Source organism: Alosa sapidissima, chromosome 9, assembly GCF_018492685.1.
Source record: "Alosa sapidissima isolate fAloSap1 chromosome 9, fAloSap1.pri, whole genome shotgun sequence".
In the NCBI taxonomy this organism is placed as follows: Eukaryota; Metazoa; Chordata; class Actinopteri; order Clupeiformes; family Clupeidae; genus Alosa; species Alosa sapidissima.
The window spans coordinates 18,372,675-18,391,613 of record NC_055965.1 but is presented as its reverse complement, the minus strand read 5'-3'; the positions used below and the strand labels follow the sequence as shown (position 1 = coordinate 18,391,613).

At 41.7% G+C, this 18,939-nt stretch overlaps 1 protein-coding gene across 2 annotated transcripts; it reads left to right on the top strand.

Moving 5' to 3' along the window:
• The first annotated feature begins 1,546 nt into the window (after positions 1-1,546).
• Positions 1,547-18,575, top strand: LOC121718623 (hemicentin-1-like). Of its 2 annotated transcripts, none has more exons than XM_042103701.1 (5): positions 1,547-1,707; positions 10,027-10,293; positions 10,639-10,974; positions 11,091-11,348; positions 16,129-18,575. In XM_042103701.1, exons 1-5 carry the CDS (start codon positions 1,629-1,631, stop codon positions 16,311-16,313), a joined length of 1,125 nt encoding a protein of 374 aa, XP_041959635.1. In that variant the 5' UTR covers positions 1,547-1,628; the 3' UTR covers positions 16,314-18,575. The 2 variants fall into 2 exon arrangements, with proteins under 2 accessions (XP_041959635.1, XP_041959634.1); XM_042103700.1 differs by lacking the exon at positions 1,547-1,707 and adding an exon at positions 5,504-5,976.
• Positions 18,576-18,939: the final 364 nt, after the last annotated feature.

The window sequence follows — 18,939 nt, the reverse complement described above, 5'->3', positions numbered from 1 at the left end:
ACACAGCCTCAAAACACACTACTTCATATATCCTTATGCTCTAACGCTAATGTGGATGGGCTCTTCTAACCAAAATGTTTGAACTTTTCGCATTTCCCAAACAGTTTTCTGTGTGAGTTTCAGGTTTTTGTGAGACGTATTTGATGTCAAAGTGTACTAATAGTTTTTCATTTATGGTGGTTGTGTTGGTTGCATATTTACACATTTCACATTTGAGCTGTATAGGCCCATGTTTCTGAGCCCCAGAAGACAGACAGTTCTGGATTATAAACCTCTCAAGTTGGTATAATTTCTGTGGTTTCATTTTGGAGTGATACGGTATGTCATTTGACATGCATTTATGTTGGTTACAATGGTAACATTTACTCCCCAACACGTTTTTATGTTCAGTCACTGTGAATTAGGGCTGTTAGGGCCATGTTCTGAGTGCCATAAGACTGTGACATTGTCTACTGTGACATTTACCTTAATTGTAGCATATATTGTAACATTTATAGCCTTTCTGTGTTTATTTTTCATTCATATTAATATTATTTTGAAAAGGTTTAACTGCATAGTGCCACTTGTTTTTTGTTTTTAATTAGTAAAATTCTCTTACACACACACACACACACACACACACCCTCTCTTGCACGTACACACAAACACTCTATTTGTCTATTTTTCATTCATATTATTTTGAAGAGGCATAGTGGCACTCTTTTTTTGTTTTTAATCAGTAAAATACACCCTTGGTCACAGTGAAATAAAATACTTGAAATGTACGACATTGTATGTTATGGATTTATTTTAGTTTGTGAATTTAAAAATGATGCAGGCCAAGGGAAAATAAGTGAACGAGTGCTGTGAACGAGGCTATTGACTGAGCAAACATATATTAATTGGTAGAACGAGAAATTTACCATCAACAGAACTAAATAATATTAGTAAGGACAACAACATTATTGTATTTGGGGTAATTACATGACTAAAGCGCTGCCCTCATCAGAACTAAATAATATTAGTAAAGACAACGAGGTTATTGTAATTGGGGTAATCACATTGCTAATCGTTGGGAAAACATAAAAATCTGAATGCAATGTGTTGCCTTGTTTTTTTTCAATATTAGCAATGATTTTTTTTTTATAGTGCGTGCGTGCGCATGCATATGTGTGTGTGTGTGTGCTGCCAGACATGCTTGGTTAAGAGATTGGCAAGGAGAGAGATATGCAGAGAGAGGAAGAGAAGAGAGGAAGGGAAGAGAGGAAGAGAGAACAGGAATAGGGGGTGAGCCAGTGTGGCTGAGCAAAGGAAAAATCTGGACAGAGTGAGAGAGATGGGGGGGGGTGTCTGTGTGTGTAAGAGAGAGGGGGAGGGGGGGTATGTGTGTGTGTCCGAAAGAGAGAGAGAGAGAGAGAGAGAGAGAGAGAGAGAGAGAGAGAGAGAGAGAGAGAGAGAGAGAGGCAGAGTGAGAGAGAGAAAGTGCGCTGATAACGGTTGCATGTAGTAGTCATAGGCTCCCGTGATGGGTCGTGTTATTATAGAGGGGGTTTCCACCACTGACACTCACAGCGCAACAGTCAGTTCAGTCGCTCACACTCTGTGCTCTCTTTTTGTGGTCTCTCTCTCTCTCTGTGGACTAAATCGGGATGATGGGATACGTTACTCTCTCTGGAGGACTCCTCGGGACTGGACAGCTGTTAGCTCTTCTGGTGATGACAGTGGCAGGTAATATAATTATTTTAGCAGTGGCATTAACTTAAACTTTTCTTGTGCCAAATTCTCTTTCCCTCCATACTTTTCGTCCTTTCTTTCTTTCTCTTTTACTATGCATCTGACTCATTCTTTCTCTTTCTCTCTTCTCTTCCACTCTCTCTGTCTTTCTATGTCTCTCTCTGTCTCTCTCTCTCTCCACTGAATGAAGTATTATATTATGATATTTAGTCCCTTGGGCAGAGGTTTGCCTGCAGTGGCACATTGTGTCCACTACCACTACAGTGACCCAAAGCTGGCATGTGCTGTGACCTGTCCGTGACTTGTGTGTCCATCAGTGTCTTTCGTGCTGTCATCTGCATATTCTGGGCTAGGTGGCGCCATAGCTACCACAGTGTGTCATTGTTGGGACAACAGGCTGTTGACAAATGGACCATCACCCACAAAGTATGTGTCTCTGTGAGTCACAAACCCTGTCTGACCACCCCTTTGGGAACGAGTCCTTAGAGGGTGAGGTGTTTTTAGCGGTGAAACGCTTTCGTCACTTGTCACTATGTGATTAATTAACAATTAAGTCACTTGTCTCTATGTGAGTGTTTCAGAGGAAGGGGGCAGTGTAGCACCATGTGCTACAGGGCCCTATGACCTAAAGTCCCTCACATCAACTTTTTTTTTAAGCAGCCTCTTGCAATGGACAGATAAGGCCGGTATGATAAAAAAAAATCAGCAACCAGCCAGTAGTAGCAGGTGAACAGTGTGTGGAAAGGGGCGGGACCAGATAGATCCCAATTCTGGAAATGAGGAAGAAGTTGTAAAGTTCCGTTTACACCATTTAAAGGCCATGCGTTTTTGATTCACATTTTTTTCCATAATTGAATGGATACTTTAAGGTTTCTCAACAGGGGTGGTACTGCCCTTTAGGGGGCTTTCAGACAATCCTGCGGGGCACTAGGAATGAGCCAGTTGGGAAGCACAAATGGGGTTAATGACATTTGTTCATGACATTTTTTTTAAGCTTCGATCTGCACAAAAAGACTTCATTTGAATTTGAAATATCATGATCTATTTCTGTGATTGATTAAATGAATAAATGTGAAGGGAAGCAAGTGGCATGGTCACAATATCTTCCCAATAAATCACATGAACAGGAGTAGTGTAATGCAGACTGCTTTTCACTCTTACACAGGAACATTTGCGAACCAAAAATGTACTTAAATTTTGTTGCATTGGACTAATGTCTCAGCACACTGAACTGTTGTTTTCACACAGTACCAAGCATACAGCTTGGACAGCCTATCAGCCAAAAAAAAAGGGGGTTGCATGGGCCGAAGCTGAAGGTTCTGCAGTGACAAGCGTCTCAGCAGGAGGAAAGGGAAGCACATGGACTTTCTGATAAGGCCCCCCCCCCCCCCCCCCACACACACACACCCCACACACACACACACACCCCAGACTCCCTCCCACTCTCCTTCCTCCTGGCCTTTTATGTCCACTGGCTGGCAGCTCTGCCTTCTATCAGAGCACGAGTGCTTCCCGTCATGGGCCAGTTTCTGGGAAGTGGAGAACGGGGAGTGTGCTTCAGAATGTCACGGCACTGATTACTGCTTGTGTTTGTATGTGTGTCAGTGTGTGTGTCAGTGCGTAGCTATGTCAAGCCGGTGTGGCAAAGGGGATTGCCAAGAGGAGTACATATAATACGAGAGTAGTAGAAGTGGGAAATCCTGGGGTTTTTCAGATAACTACTCACTTCCAGTTCATGTGTGACGTCGAAGTCAGCTCACTGAAAGTAGCAAGGAAAGGAGAGAAAAAGATGGGAGAGCACTGCAGTGGGTCACTAGTGGATGGAAATGTTTCAGGTGCTCTTCAAGGGAAATGGCCAGATAGAGTTGAAACAGATGAAGGTAGATCCAGATGCACTCTGCTGATAAAAAAAAGTCCTTTGTCCGCTAAATAAAGGACTTTTTTTTATCAGCAGAGTGCCGCGGGATCTACCTTCATCTCTAGCAAGGAAAGGAGTTAGACACAGAAGTTTTTAAGAAGCACATTTGTTTCCTATTGGTTCGTAGTAGACTGATTGAATGAATGGGAGGCATCAGCAATGTGAGTGCATCCACTGTGATTGGCTAGGAAATTAAGAATGGATGACGTGGCGAGTACACTTGCTAGGAGTGCTTCTCCTGAGATGTGATTGGTTAACAAGTTATGAACAGAATGTGTGACTACTGTGTCTTTCCTGTAGAACTTCGCTAAAGCTACCATTACATTTGTCGTGGTTATAATCAGGGGTGTAGCGGGGGCTTAACCCAAGTAAACACCTTTGACATTTTAGAAGTTCAAGTTTATCCACCTTTCAAACGAGTTTATTCACCAATTGCAACTTTTAACATTCAAACAGCACACTGTATTATCCACATTCACAATATGTACACTCTAGGGACCATTTAATACCACTGGTATTGTTATAGGAATAGGTCAATAACCTCCATCATCATCAAACATGTTCTGAATGACTTTTTAAAAAATCTCATACAGCATGGCTCAGTCCACCTTACCGTGATGACATAATTCATAGTTCAACATGTGAGAGAGTGACAGGGCAAAGACCAATAGGGCAGAGGGACAGAGTGAGATCACACAGTTGCAACACAGTGATTCAAACGTCAAGTGCTAGTCAGAAGTGAATATATCACACCAGGATATTTTTAGTAATTCATTGTGCAACCACTTCTTATTTTAGCATTACACCCCTGGTGTGTGTGTGTGTGTGTGTGTGCGTGTGTGTGTGTGTGTGTGCGTGCGTGTGTGTGTATGTGTGGGTGTGGGTGTAGAACCACATGCGGAATCTTGGGTTTTACCACTCTTGGCTCTCACACTGTGAGCAGATCTGATATCCATAAAACCTCTTTGACGTAGACACTCAATGTGCTTTGTATGTCTTGGTATATTGCCATATACATACATGCACACACATCACACACAGACACACACACACACACACTTATAATTAAGCCCTTTATAGTTTTAGGTGAAGCCCTATTTATTCATAAACATTACAAACCAGTATGGTTAAAATAAACATACACACCAGTAGGGTTGAAATAAGGATTCTCACCAGGAGGGTTGAACTAAGGATTTTTACCAGGAGGGTAGAAATAAGGATTTTTACCAGGAGGGTAGAAATAAGGATTCTCACCAGTAGAGTTGAAATAAACATTACACACCAGGAGGGTTGAAATAAGGATTTTCACCAGTAGGCCTCTTCTGGCTTCTAGATTTATTAATGTGTCTACACAATGTTTTCTTTCACATCCTTATATCATTTCAGCCAAAGGTCACCGATAGGTCAATGAAAATGGAATACAAATACAATTGTGGGTACACGTTGTGGATATGTGTTGGTTTTGTGGGACTGTCCCCTAACTACAGCCTGCTGCTGTTGATCTACATGAGCGTACAAACTCACACACCTCCACACGTGGACTCATTTTATGTTGCTGTTCCTTCCACTTTCAAAGTCCTGGTTGCTCTGCCCCGTAATGACTTTTCCTGTAAAGCCCCCTCTTACATGAAACTCCCAGACCACCTCTAAGTAATAGTAAATGAGATTCTGCCAGATTCTGCCCCGCCCCCTCTCTCTCTGTTTGTGTGTGCGTGCACATGCGTATGTGTGTGTGTGTGTGTGTGTGTGTGCGTGCGCGCATTGCATATGTGTGTGTGTGTGTGTGTGCTGCCAGACATGCTTGGTTAAGAGATTGGCAAGGAGAGAGATATGCAGAGAGAGAAAGGGGAAGAGAGGAAGAGAAGAGATGAAGGGAGAACAGGAAGAGGGGGTGAGCCAGTGTGGCTGAGCGAAGGAAAAATCTGGACAGAGCGAGAGAGATAGAGAACGAGAGAGAGAGAGAGAGACAGAGGGGGGGAGTGTGTGTAAGAGAGAGAGATAGGCAGAGTGAGAGAGAGAGAGAGAGAAAGTGTGCTCATAACGGTTTCTGCACGTAGCAGCCAGAGGCTCCCATTATGGGGCGTTTTATTATAGAGGGGGTTTTCGCCACTGGACTTTCAGTTTTGAAATATGCTATGCAGTTATATGCTGACAGGACCAGTAATCTCCCTCACTTTTACTCACTCACAGCGCAAGTCAGTTCAGGCAGTCGCTCACACTCTCACTTTGTCTCACTTTGTGGTCTCTCTCTCTGGACTAAATCGGGATGATGGGATACGTTACTCTCTCTGGAGGACTCCTCTGGGCTGCACAGCTGTTAGCTCTTCTGGTGATGACAGTGGCAGGTAATATACTTATTTTAGCAGTGGCATTAACTTACTGGATGTTTTTTTTTTCTTGTGCTGATTTCTCTTTCCCTCCATACTCTCCGTCCTTTCTTTCTCTTTAACTCTCTTTCTCTCTCTCTTACTCTGTCTCTCTTTGACTCTTTCTTTCTCTCTCTCTTCTACTCTCCCTCTCTTTTTCTATGTCTCGCTCTGTTTCTCTCTCTTCCCTGCATGTGGTATTATATTATGATAAAGACACTTGGGCAGAGGTTTGCCTTGTTGCAGTGGCACATTGTGTCCAGTACCACTGCAGTGACCCAAAGCTGGCATGTGTTGTGACCAGGCTTGGAATTTCAACATTCTGGGGGCAAGGCCACTTGGCCTTCAGTTGGGCATATTTGGTGGAGGGCACAAAGGCCACATGTCAGGGCACTAAGGCCAACATTAACTATACAGTAGTAGCTATAAAAATGATCAAAGTTGTATTTAGCCTATTCACTGCAGTAGACCTGCATCACTGTATGAAACATTACAAAAACATGAAACATGACACATTACATATAACTGTAAATCATCTGATCATCTAATATTTACAGATATCTAGGCTATATTTAACATTTATTTGATATTTGGCCTGTTATGAAATCATGTACTGTATTGAACAATTTAAGCACAGCTCAGCTTTAAGAAAGTCAAATAGCCTAGATGCATGCTTAGCATTTTGTGATCATTAAGGCTACTTTCACAAACTCTTAGTCAGCTGTCCTCTGATTAATTTGTAATTTGCGCTGTGAATGCTAAGATTGTTTTGACAGGCCATAGGCTAAATATATATCGCTATTAGTAGGACGCAAAGCAGAATATTGAAAGAAGGGGGCACCAAGGCCACCGTGGCCTGTAAACCTCTGATTTTCAAAGGGGCGTCACGGCCAATGCAAGGGGCTACGACGTGGCCGCCGTGAAATTCCTACCCTGGTTGTGACCTTCTGTGTGTCCGTCAGACTTTAGTGTGGTCGTCAGTGTATTTCGTGCTGTCATCTGCATATGGGCTATCTGTGTGCCCCTCTTGTTAAAATACAACAACTACATACGACTGGACTGGACTGGATTCGGAGATCCTCACTGTTGTCCAACATGTTTGCAGTTTGTGAAGGAGCTCTTCTGGAGGGCAGGAATATTTGATAGGGAACAAGCCGATTAGAATCATCACCGGGGCACAATACCAGGAAATGTTTTGAGGTGGTGTCGTCATGGTTACCACAGTGTGTCATTGTTGGGACAACGGGCTGTTGACAAATGGACCGTCACCCACAAAGTATATGTCTCTGTGAGTCACATTAGTAAGGTTATTAATGTGAATGTAACACAGGAAGTGAGACGTGTTTATTTGGCCCACCCATGACAGGAATGGGAGAGATATAAGTAAGGGGAGGGGAGAGGGGAGGCTGGGGAGATGGGGCTGGATGTTGGTGGCTGAAGGTTTTGGTGGAGCTCACTGCAACCAAGAGACGATTTATGTTTGTACGTTTGTTTGTTGGCCGTACGCAACCCTGTCTGACCACCCCTTTGGGAAAGAGTCCTTAGAGGGTGAGGTGTTTTTAGTGGTGAAACGCTTTCGTAACTCTGACACGTGTGTAGGGAATGTGTTGCTCTGCACAGGCCTCAGAGCATCATTTTGCGGGGAAAAGGTGCCACACAATCTACGTGCCACACAATCAACGAGAGCCTACGTGTCTCTTGTGTAACTACATACAGTGAGTTAATGAGTCCAAAACCATGAGCGTTTCGTCAAAATGGTCACATGAAACAAATTGCCATTGTATGTGTAGCAGTCACTCCAACCAGCCTGGGGAACCAAACCTGCAGCCTGACTGCAACGCCCAAGAGCCAGGGCTTGTTGGTATGGCAACGCCCAAGAGCCAGAGTTGGTATGGTCATCAGAGCGCATACTCAACTGCACTCCGTTACAGTATGTGGACGCTGTGTAAGCCCACAGTCAGATCATAACGTGTAACTATCTCTCACTTCTCCTCTTTGAGCAGGAGCCAAAAAAAGAATCCAGCAGTCTCTGGAATAAACAAGCAAGAAAGGAATGCGACCTCAGCTCCCACGCAGAACGTAGGTTCTCAATTTTGAGCTCTACTCCCACGCAGAATGTAGGTTCTCAATGTTGAGCTCTGCTCCCACGCGTAGGGGGCTGGTGTGGTCGAGTGAGACGCTCATATGTGTCCTCTTCCTTTGTGACGCAAAGCTGGCAATGACGACTTCGCTGTGCGAAGCGCCGATGAAAGGCCAGAGATCAGAGCTCAGGGAAATGACATGCATGGCCTCGCAAGTGTGCTGTAATTGTTGTGCCCTCTGGTATAAAAAACGCACATGAAATTTAGAACACATGAATTCCCTGTGTGAACAGGAAGCTGTCACATGAGGCTGCATCAGTGGTCACATCGGTCACAGGAGTAGTCAATATGGACCTCTGGAGCTCTGCTCTCATGAAACAAATTGTAGTACATTGAGCATGTGTGCATACAGCAGGGGAAAGTATTGAATGCATCAATATTTTTCAGTAAGTATACTTCCAGTGAGACTATTTGCATGAACTTTTCACCAGACATTAGTATTAACTCAGGTGATCCACCCATTTTAAAAAATCCAAACATTAAAGTCCATGAGTAGAGTTATATGTAATAAAGTGGATTGACACAGGAACAAAGTATTAAATATCTCTTATTAACTCCCCTCCCAACACACACAGAACAGGGAGGGGGGTGGGGGGCTGTGGGGGAGTTTTGCAAGAGCCCAAAGAAGAATGTTTTGATGTCACTCAACAAAGTGAAAGATAAAAAAATTTACTTGTTCCTTGCCCAAATAAGTCACTACATTGTTTGTTTATGTTATACTCATAACAGGTGATATTGAACAGTACTTCCCAGAGTACCTTTGAGTAACTACATTGTGTTAGCCTTCTGGTTAGCCTATGATCATTAGCAAAGTCGCCCGTTTGTTGTCAAGTGAACACTCTCAGTTCAGAAGTATGGAGTTCCAAAGTGGGGACTTCCGACTTCCCAGCCACGTGAACACACTATTACAACGGCTTGTAACTCAATTTAGCCATAATCATAAACAAAGACTGGAACACTTTAGAAACATATTTATTCTTCACCTTACTATAATAACACAGCAAATGTTTATGGAATACAATGCTCTAACTCTGCGGCTAGACTTTTAACTAAGACTAAGAAGAGGGAACACATCACCCCTGTGTTGGCTGAACTGCACTGGCTCCCTATTTCCTATAGAATTGATTTTAAGGTTATGTTAATTACTTACAAAGCTCTGAATGGCATAGCACCTTCATATATCTCTGAGCTTTTAATATCTTATCAACCACAAAGGAAACTTAGATCATCCAATTCTATTCAGATCTTTTAATCGTACCCAAAGTGCTCCACAAACAAAGTGGAGAAGCTGCGTTTATCCATTATGCCCCCAAACTATGGAACACCCTGCCTCTGTACATCAAGCAGGCGAGTTCAGTAAATATTTTTAAAAAAGATCTGAAAACATACCTGTACAGGAAAGCTTTTAGTTAACTCATCTTATCCTGTAGACTACATTTTCAGATTATTCTACATCTGCTACTATTGGAGGGCGCAGCCAGCCAAAAGCAGATGGGCTCCCCCTATTAAGTCAGGTTCTGCTCAAGGTTTCTTCCTGGAATATGGGAGTTTTTCCTTGCCACAGTTGCCATATGGCGTGCTTGTGGGGGGTAAGAGGGTTAAGGATGCCAGTCTTATGACGTCATTTTCTATATTTTTGATATGTTGCTGAGTATATCATAAACAGCAAAGAAAAGTGATTGATAATGACTGACTATTATTGTGTTACATGCTTCAAATGTAAAGCACTTTGAGCTGCATTCTGTGTATGAAAGGTGCTATACAAATAAAGCTTTATTATTATTATTATTATTATAATGCACAGTTTGGTTCTGTCAGATTTTGCTTCCTATCTACCTTCTCACTGCTTTTTGTTTTCTTTCTATTTTTTTATTTTTGGGGGGAGCAGGTAATTACTGTACTGGGAAGAACCCAGTGATTGACCCTCCTGCTCTGGTGGTGAAATTCGGAAGTCCAGCCACAGCAACCTGCCGCACTGAGTACAATGCAGATCTTATAGGCTGGGAGGCAACAATGGGAGGTACAAGCAAAGAAAACGCACAGCAGCTGGTCTGGAATGTGTCCAGCATTACTGACTGGTCACTGAAGGGTGGCATAACATGCTTCACCAGCACTGATGAGCAATGTACGACTCATCTACCAGTCACCATATACAGTGAGTGAATCTGTTTTTATCCTCAGCCCTGTCTACTTGAACAGCGCCCCATGTGAACAGCGTAATGACTCCACCTCATCCTGCACATATGTACAATGACCGTGCTGTTACATCATCAATATGAACATATTTTCCCAAAACATAGATGTACGAGTGTGTAAGTTCAACACACGGTAACATGTGTTATATTTACTCCAGTTGATGTTTTGTTGTATACTTCACTGTTGTCGTCTCACCTTTGTTTGTTCATTTGTAACACTGGATACTCTCTCTCTGTGTGTGTGTGTGTGTGTGTGTGTGTGTGTGTGTGTGTGTGTGTTTGTGTTTGTGTGTGTTTCTCTGCAGAAATTCCAGAGAATGTAGACCTTGTTATACATAATGCTGGTCCACTGGTGGAGGAACACACATACTGGCTGGAGTGTGAGGTTAAGAGTGTGGCTCCAGTTAACAACCTCACCGTCATCTGGTTCAGAGGGGACAGCAAGCTGGAACAGTCAGACTTCACTCAGTTCAATATTGTGGGCGAAGGAGATCAGAACGTCACTGTGAGGGCTAATCTGAGTATCACAGCTTCCAGAGAGGACAACAGAGCCTCCTACAGCTGTGCTGCCCAACTGGACCTGAACACACCTGAGCCCATTCCTAATAACAGATCGAATAGTATCCTACTGGAAGTATTGTGTAGGTCTTTTTAATACACACATATATACATAATATATATAAATCTTTTGGTATCATTTTGTCAGAAGCAAAATCATTCTCAAAACAACCCCCTCTACGTGTTTCCTCCCTCACAGACGAACCCACAATAGTGAGCCCCAGCGAGGATGTGAGCTTAACAGAGGGGGACCGTCTGGAGTTGAACTGCACTGCTGATGCCAACCCCAGCCCCACATATGAGTGGAGACGCGACAACAAGACCCTGGAGAACAGCAGCAGCAGCAGCAGCACTCTCCTCATCGAGTCTGTAGAGATGGACAGTGCTGGTGTCTATGAGTGCATTGTCAGCAACACTCAGGGGAAAGTCTCTGTAAAGATGACTGTGGCTGTTTGGAGTAAGTTGAGTCGTACACCTCCTAGGTTGTATCAATGTAAAAAAATGTAAATGACACTGTTAGATATTTACAATAATAACACTCTGAAAAAATGTGTTCATCTTGAAATGGCTCTGTTAACATGGTGGTTCTGTAGGTCTCCATGATTGCTATTAACCTGACTCTCGCCAGATGAATTTCGTTCCGCCTAGCTCCACTCATCCATCTAGGATCAATCCTTTGAAGTGTTGCTTCAGAAGGCTGGGCCTAATCAAAAAATGCTTGCATATGATTGGATAAGCCACTTGTCCGTCATCTATTGATGTGCTACTTCAACCACTCACATCGAACTCTACGCTATTCTACGCTATGTCACATCTATGAAACTCCTGCCCTGCGTCCTGATTGGCTCTACCATAAAATCTGGTGCAGAAATCACTCTCAACGGAAGAGGTCCCAGATGGATGTGAGTGAAGCTAGGCGGAGCTAAGCGGAACGAAATTCATCTGGCGAGAGTCAGGTTAGATTGCTATAGGCTTTGAGATATATATTATTATGTTTTCAAAACTGTGCAACTCACCGAGTGGTTAGTGGTGTTCGTTGATGTTCCAAAACAAGTAGCGTAGCCAAGCGCGCCGGAAGCACCGGTGTTGACCACAACACCGACACGGCATCGCCCAGTGGTTCCCAAATGGGGGTACGTGAAGGCACTTCAGGGGGTACGTGAGATTTTAACCATTTCGAAGCCGATTGATGCAAAGTGCGTCAAAAAACACACCCTTTCTTCTCTGTTACATTGCTCCGCAACTGTTCCTAGCAACGAGAAGCCTTTATCCTGTGACTTGTCTGTACGTTAAAGTATGAAGATTTAAAAAAAACATGAAATTAAATCAAATTGCATCATATTTACATATCTCGTTTGAATTACTTGCAAACCTGTGAACGCATATATATGGCAAGCATATCAGATGAAAGAGGAGACACAGGGCTACCCATTGGTACCAAGTATGTCGATCCTTCTGGCTTATGAAAACAGACGAACTGACTGCAAAATAATAACGTCATGTACAAAAACCAACTGCACACCCATTACTCTCGTTTGAATCGCGGACCTGTCATCAGATAGATATGCCACGCATGTCGGATGAAAGAGGAGACACAGAGCTATCATTTGATACCAAGTACATCCTTCTGGGTTATAAAACAGACGAAGTGACAGAAAAATAATAACTTCATATAGCTCGACTTACCTCACCTTTTTCTCTGTTTTTGTGGCAAAGCATGTTTATAATCCAACGCTATTGTGTGTTTCTCTATGGCAAAGAATGTTCATAATCCGGTTTTGAGATCCTAGCAAATTCCTGCATGGCATTCAATTCAAGACTCACATTGCATCCCAATTTGTTCGACAAAGAAACACCTTTTTTGCCTTTACTTTGTTCATGGCAATGCAGTAAAACGTTGTAGAGAATCATGCAAACACAGGCTTACACGTAAACTCGGGTCAAGTGAGGTCAGATCAGTTCGTGTTACAGATATGGAGCGCAGAAAGGTCATTTTTAATCACTAATTAATGTATAACATGATTACAGTCAAACACAAAGGGAACAGGCACAGTTGGGTAACTAATTCTAGTGTCGTTTTCTTACGGGGATAAACAGTGACAGGTTACCGGGGGACCTTTTACGCTAACCTTCAAAATGTAGAAAGTAGGTTACGTGCAGATCTTTTCATCACAGTCATTGACAAGGCTTGGCTGCGTGCACAGGACAGAAAATGGAGATTGTGATCATTATTATTGTAGGCTACAGACTACCTCCTTTATTCCTTGAATGGAAATTCAGGTTATGCTGGTGTGTCTGTGTCTGTCAATATCAGGCGCAGTTTATTTTAGCAGATTATCCATTTAGAATTTGTAGCCTAGACTAAATCACTCGTAAAAAGACGCTACTTGCAGTCCAATCAGCTTGAATGAAACCACCCGAAATCACTACACAGCACCTAACATAATGACAATTTTTGTTAGACTTTTTTAAAAATTATTATTAGACTATCTTATATCGTTATATCCCACGTGAAAACGTGCGTGAATAGTTGGCCTCTGGAATTTTCAAAATTGTCTCGGGGAACCCAGCCCGAAACCAGCTTTTTTTTGTTTTGTTTTTTTGCACCCCCACTTTCAAACTCGTTCCGGCGCCGCTGAGCGTAGCGAAATACAGTTTCTGTCGTCTTTTATTTGGCATTTTGTAAAATCCCATTGATTTCTGTTGGAAGACTCACTGCATGTTGATATTACTACTGCGCCACCGTCTATGCTTCAGGTTCAAATACGAATCATACATTGCGCCGATATATTTGCTTTTAATAGTCAACGAACTCCACTAACCACTCAGTGAGTTGCACAGTTTTGAAAACGAACGTTAAGGGTTGTTTTAGGACATGTTTGAGTAGCCTACTACAGTATGCCCATTGCCAGCCACCCTGAGAAGTGAAAAGGCGATTCAAAACGAGTCAGAAAAGTCGAGACAGGACCAATCGTCAAAATTCCGGTGTCCACCACTCTAGTTCATCCAAAACAAACCAGAAAAGGGCCTTAAAGTGCTAAAAACCGGAATTTTCCTTTAAATGTTTATTACCAACAAGCAAATTGTGCAAATTCGTTTGAAAATGAACCCTGCAACACGGACTTTAAACGGTGGAAAACGTCATTCGACGCCCAACTATTAAAGGAGAATTCCGGTGTGATATTGACCTAAAGTGTATTGAAACATGATACCGAGTGTGAACGTATGTCTCATAGCCCATCTCGACTTGTCCCCTGCACTCCAAAATCTGGCGCTAGTTAGCCGATGCTACCAACAACTTTTTCAGTAGTGGTGCTTCGGCATCGGGCTAGCCATTCAAATAAATCACTGTTTTACACCCATTTACGAGGCTCAATGTATCTCCACACTTCATTGGTAGACTTCCTAGGGCCCTGACATTTAAAACGAGACATTGAGAACTTTGAAAAAGCACTGGTAGTTTACTTACAAGACGATTTATACAGACAGTATCTTCACGAAGTTTAACGTTTGCAGCCATCTTGAATTTAGTCACGATAAGTCGAGCAACGAGTAAGAATGAACAGCTATGATAAGGGATCAGATTCCAAAAATAATTCAGTGGAAATGCATGGATTCCAGAAACTTTAGGTCAATATCACACCGGAATTCTCCTTTAATATTACGCTTTCAGTTCATCTTTATAGGCTATTTCAAACTGTGATCTTAGTTACGTAATCTAAAGATGGTTTCATACATCTGTTATGACCAGCAACACTCTTATGCAATTTCATTTTCATGTGAGAGATTCTTAGGCAAGCAGTCCCCCCAAATGTAGCCGTAAAGTGGGGAATGGCCAAGACCCCGGCTACCCTGAAAAGCTTAATCCGATAAACTCCAGATTGTGTCCATAGGACCGAATATGTTTTTGTCTGAAACATATATGGCTATTTACAGAACTATTGTTCTAACGCCAGTCTCATAGAGACGAAAGTATTTTCAATAATACTTACGGGCCATTTACAGGAACAAAACAAGCTTGTTACTAACGCCCACAGAGCTCCCTGCTGGAGCCTGATAGTCTGACAAGGACTATTTAGGACAACTCCCTAATATCTCACCACCAGAAAATATCAATTACCTTACCTTAAGAGTGGGCCATCAAACACGATGTTGAAGATCTCTCAGCAAAATTTGAATCCAATTTAAATCCAAAATTTTAATCTCACGGTTGGAACCTCCATAACTGATAGTATATTTTTACTACCATATTTCTCTTAAGACTCAATCAGGACGATGCAAGATCAGGATCTAGGCTTTATTCTTTTCAATGAGGGGCCAGTGGCCCTCAAGGGAGAAAAGTACATGTTTGTTTCACCCCATCATGGATTTCACCAGATTCTCAGTATTCTCTGACTATACAGAAACAGTCTACTAACTTTATGTTACAAACAAAAGAAGGAGTGACCTCTAGGTACAACCCAGTTTGAATATGCAATAGAAAGGGAGGATGAGGATTAGGCCTTCATCAGGTCTGGTCAGCTTCTATTGTCTTTTAATTAAAACTACCCCCTTTCCTGGGAGGTTCCTCAGAGGCCTGGACACATGCTGTTCTACAAACATTAACATTTCACACCTGGTGATAGGCAAAAGGCCTCTAGACAAGGTTTCATTGAATTCAAGGATAAATAAAGGATGCTTGCATAGGACAAGGATAGGAGAAATACAGTAGACTATAAAGCTTATTCACAATTCTTTCATGGAACACACTGCTAGTTCCTACAAGGGCAGGGACATCCCTCTCCATTTTCATACCCAGCTCTTTAGAGAACATCTCCTCTCATAGCACCACTTACAACAAGTCTTGCTGATCCTAGCACTTACCACCCGTCTTGAACTGACACTCAACTGTTAAAAACAGCAGTCACTGATGCACTTATTCTTACTGTACTCTACCGTTTTTAAATTGTCCTAAAATTGTTGAGAGAATTGCTTTAAAACTTAAACTGTTCACCATGTTATTAGTCGCTTTGGTTAAAAATGTGTCAGCCAAATGTAATGTAATATATAATATAATATAATATAATATAATAATATAAAGCAGATGTTTTTAGATAGATAGATAGATAGATAGATAGATAGATACTTTAGTGATCCCCAAGGGGAAATTCATTTTGTCTATTAAATGAACATTACACTGTGTGGGTCGCTAGTAACGCATTGTGCCAACCCTGACATGTTTCTCCTCTCTCCATCAGGAAACTATCTGACCTGGATTGCCATCCTGGTGGCAATAGCTATATTGGTCTTACTAGCAGTATTCATAGGCATCTACTGCACCTACCACAAGAAGAACAAGACTGGTGCATACATTCTGGCAAAGTTCAAAGGTGGTAACAGCCAGAATGGACAGGTGGCTCACACCAATGGAAATACAGCGTAGGGGATCAAAGGGCGGGTCCTTCGGACCTCATTGTTGGTGAACAAGCTTCCAGGACGGAGATGGTTCATGTGCAAATTAAACTAACAGAACAGCAGAGAAAAAACAAACTGAGAGAGAGATGTTTGCCCCTGGAATACTATTGCATTGAAATTGCATTGAAAATTCTCTCTCTCTCTCTTCTTCTCTCTCTCTCTCTTCCTGTCTCTCTTACGCTGTCCAAAGTTAGAACCCACTACCCATTGACTGCTCAACAAACACAGTAGTAAATGTCAAGGCATAACAAAATCAAATCAATCAATTTCCAAAAACAGTTTCTCAAAGCATGTCTAGACTGATAAAGACTTCTGCATCAGTGCACCATGACAGATGGAAAATCGGATTCGGAGCGTCATGGACACCAAAAAATGGCCGTGCCAGTTCCTGATCATGTGACAGGCTTTAGGAACTATGGGATGCCAACAACGACACAGGGAAAAAAACACGTTGGACAATTTATCGTCTTTTCATGGAAAAGTCACACTGAATGTTATATTCATATCAGTTGTGTGGAAAACAAAGAAATGAAAGATCAATTAAACAAATGTTATTAAGTTACATTATGTAAGCAGAACAGAATTTCACTGTGGAGTCAGAGTTATATTTATAAATACATACATGGGTAAGTTGCTTCAGTACAACATGTTTGGTTTGTATACAGTGTAAAATAATATGTTTTTCATTCTTATGTATTCCTGTGCTGTACAGCTATGTCTTAAAAGCTAAGTGATGCTAAGTGATTTCTAACATGTAACAATTTTTGTGACATTCAGCGAATATCTCCCCATGATCCGCTAGCTCTCCATTCTCTGAGTAGACTAAACTGTAAAAAACCCCAATCTTCTTACAAAAGGTCAAAAGGGAAGACATTCCGCTGTAAGATTCCACACCAGTGCCGAAGTTATAATGTTTCTCACATTTTCTCATCAGGTTGTTTGACGGCTTGTTCTGTTTAAATGTAAATAATCAGATACAGTATCTAGTCAACTATGAGGTTATGTCCATGCGTGCTGCTGGTGTGTTAAATTAAGAGATGTGTGACTGGTGAAGCCGGGGTGGACCTTAAGGGTTAACTATGGATGGTTCCTGCCACTAGATACTTAACATTTTTTGGCCGGGAGAAGGAAGTTTGAGAATGTGTGGGAGTCAAATGGAGAGCTCAGTAGAAAATACAGACACACACGAGCATGTGCACACAAACACACTCAAATAAACACACACACACACACACACAAACACTCAGGCAAGCACAAACACTCAGGCAAGCACATAAATGTAAAGTCAGGCTCAGCATAAATACATCTGAAACACAACAGACTGTAATGGAAGAGTGGTGGGAAGTATTAATTCACATGCTATGTGTAAACAGTATGATGTGTGTGTGTGTGTGTGTGTACGATTTGGTCATACTTTTGTGCCTTATAGCGTGTTAAATTCTATGTTTATACTACTGTTGCCTTTTTGGATTGAAGATGTGGTCACTGTTTTGCTTTTACCTGCAATGATGATCTTTATCTAAGACAAAGCTGACAATTGCATTTGTATCTTCTGTGCATGTTGACTATGTAAAGAGCAAAGATCATGACTTACACCATAAGTCCAGAAGCATTTTAAATGTGTGTTTGTGTGTGTGTGTGGTTTTTTTTTTTTTTAACAAGAACTACTTTCTATGCCTTTAATTGAATGTAAGCACCTTGTGCAGGCCTATGTGCCTCAAAGAAACAGTATGGAGATCTGTAGTTTTGTATTTATTAATGTTATATTGTATACTGAGCAAACAATGACAATTTGTTGCTCCTATTTTTTCATAAATGGAAGTAAATAAAAAAGTGATCTTCTATTCAAACAGAATGTTTATTTCTCCATTTTTTTAACACATTTGTTATAGTCTATGTTAGTGAGCAACAGGATCCATTCACCGGACATGTGTGACATCTAAAGAAGCTGATTAAAAACGTGTGCTATCACACAGATGTCCTGTTGGTCTGGTCATCTTAAGAAGCTGATTAAAACGTGTGCTATCGCACAGATGTCCTGTTGGTCTGGTCACACTAAAAGGCCACTCTAAAATGTGCATTTTTAAAACAAAACAATGCCACTGATAGCCAGTTTTGAGGAAGCGTGGTGCTTGCAGGACAGGCCGTGCAACTGAGGGCTTGTTACTCTGTGAACTGAATGTGAAGAGGAAACGCTCACAAATAAAGATTGTTACCACATGTGTACACATTTTTTCTTCACCTCATAGCCTAAAATGTAATCGAAACCAAATGTGTTGTGTTTATATATTTTTGTTCAGTAGACAGTAACACACTACACTGGCTTTCTCACTATCTGTTATGCGCTATGTAGTTTTGTGCTTTTATCTCCAAACCTGGCACATTTTTTATATATATTTTTTTACAGATTTTTATCAGGGCCAGAATTGTTTTTTTTTTAGTCAGTGCAATCCACTTCTTTGGTATGTTAGTCAGCATAACTACAGGGACTTCTTTGTTTGGTGCTTGTTTTACTAAAATTCTGTTTTAAATCAGACTGTGGGAAAACTGAGTCTGCAGTAGGTTAATTTGATTTAACATGATAAATGAAAATG

Coding starts and splice junctions, on each gene's coding strand:
- LOC121718623 (XM_042103701.1), top strand. CDS start 1,629: ATGATGGGATACGTTACTCTCTCTGGAGGACTCCTCGGGACTGGACAG. Junction 1,708..10,026: donor TCTGGTGATGACAGTGGCAG/GTAATATAATTA, acceptor TGGGGGGAGCAG/GTAATTACTGTACTGGGAAG. Junction 11,349..16,128: donor GATGACTGTGGCTGTTTGGA/GTAAGTTGAGTC, acceptor TCTCTCCATCAG/GAAACTATCTGACCTGGATT.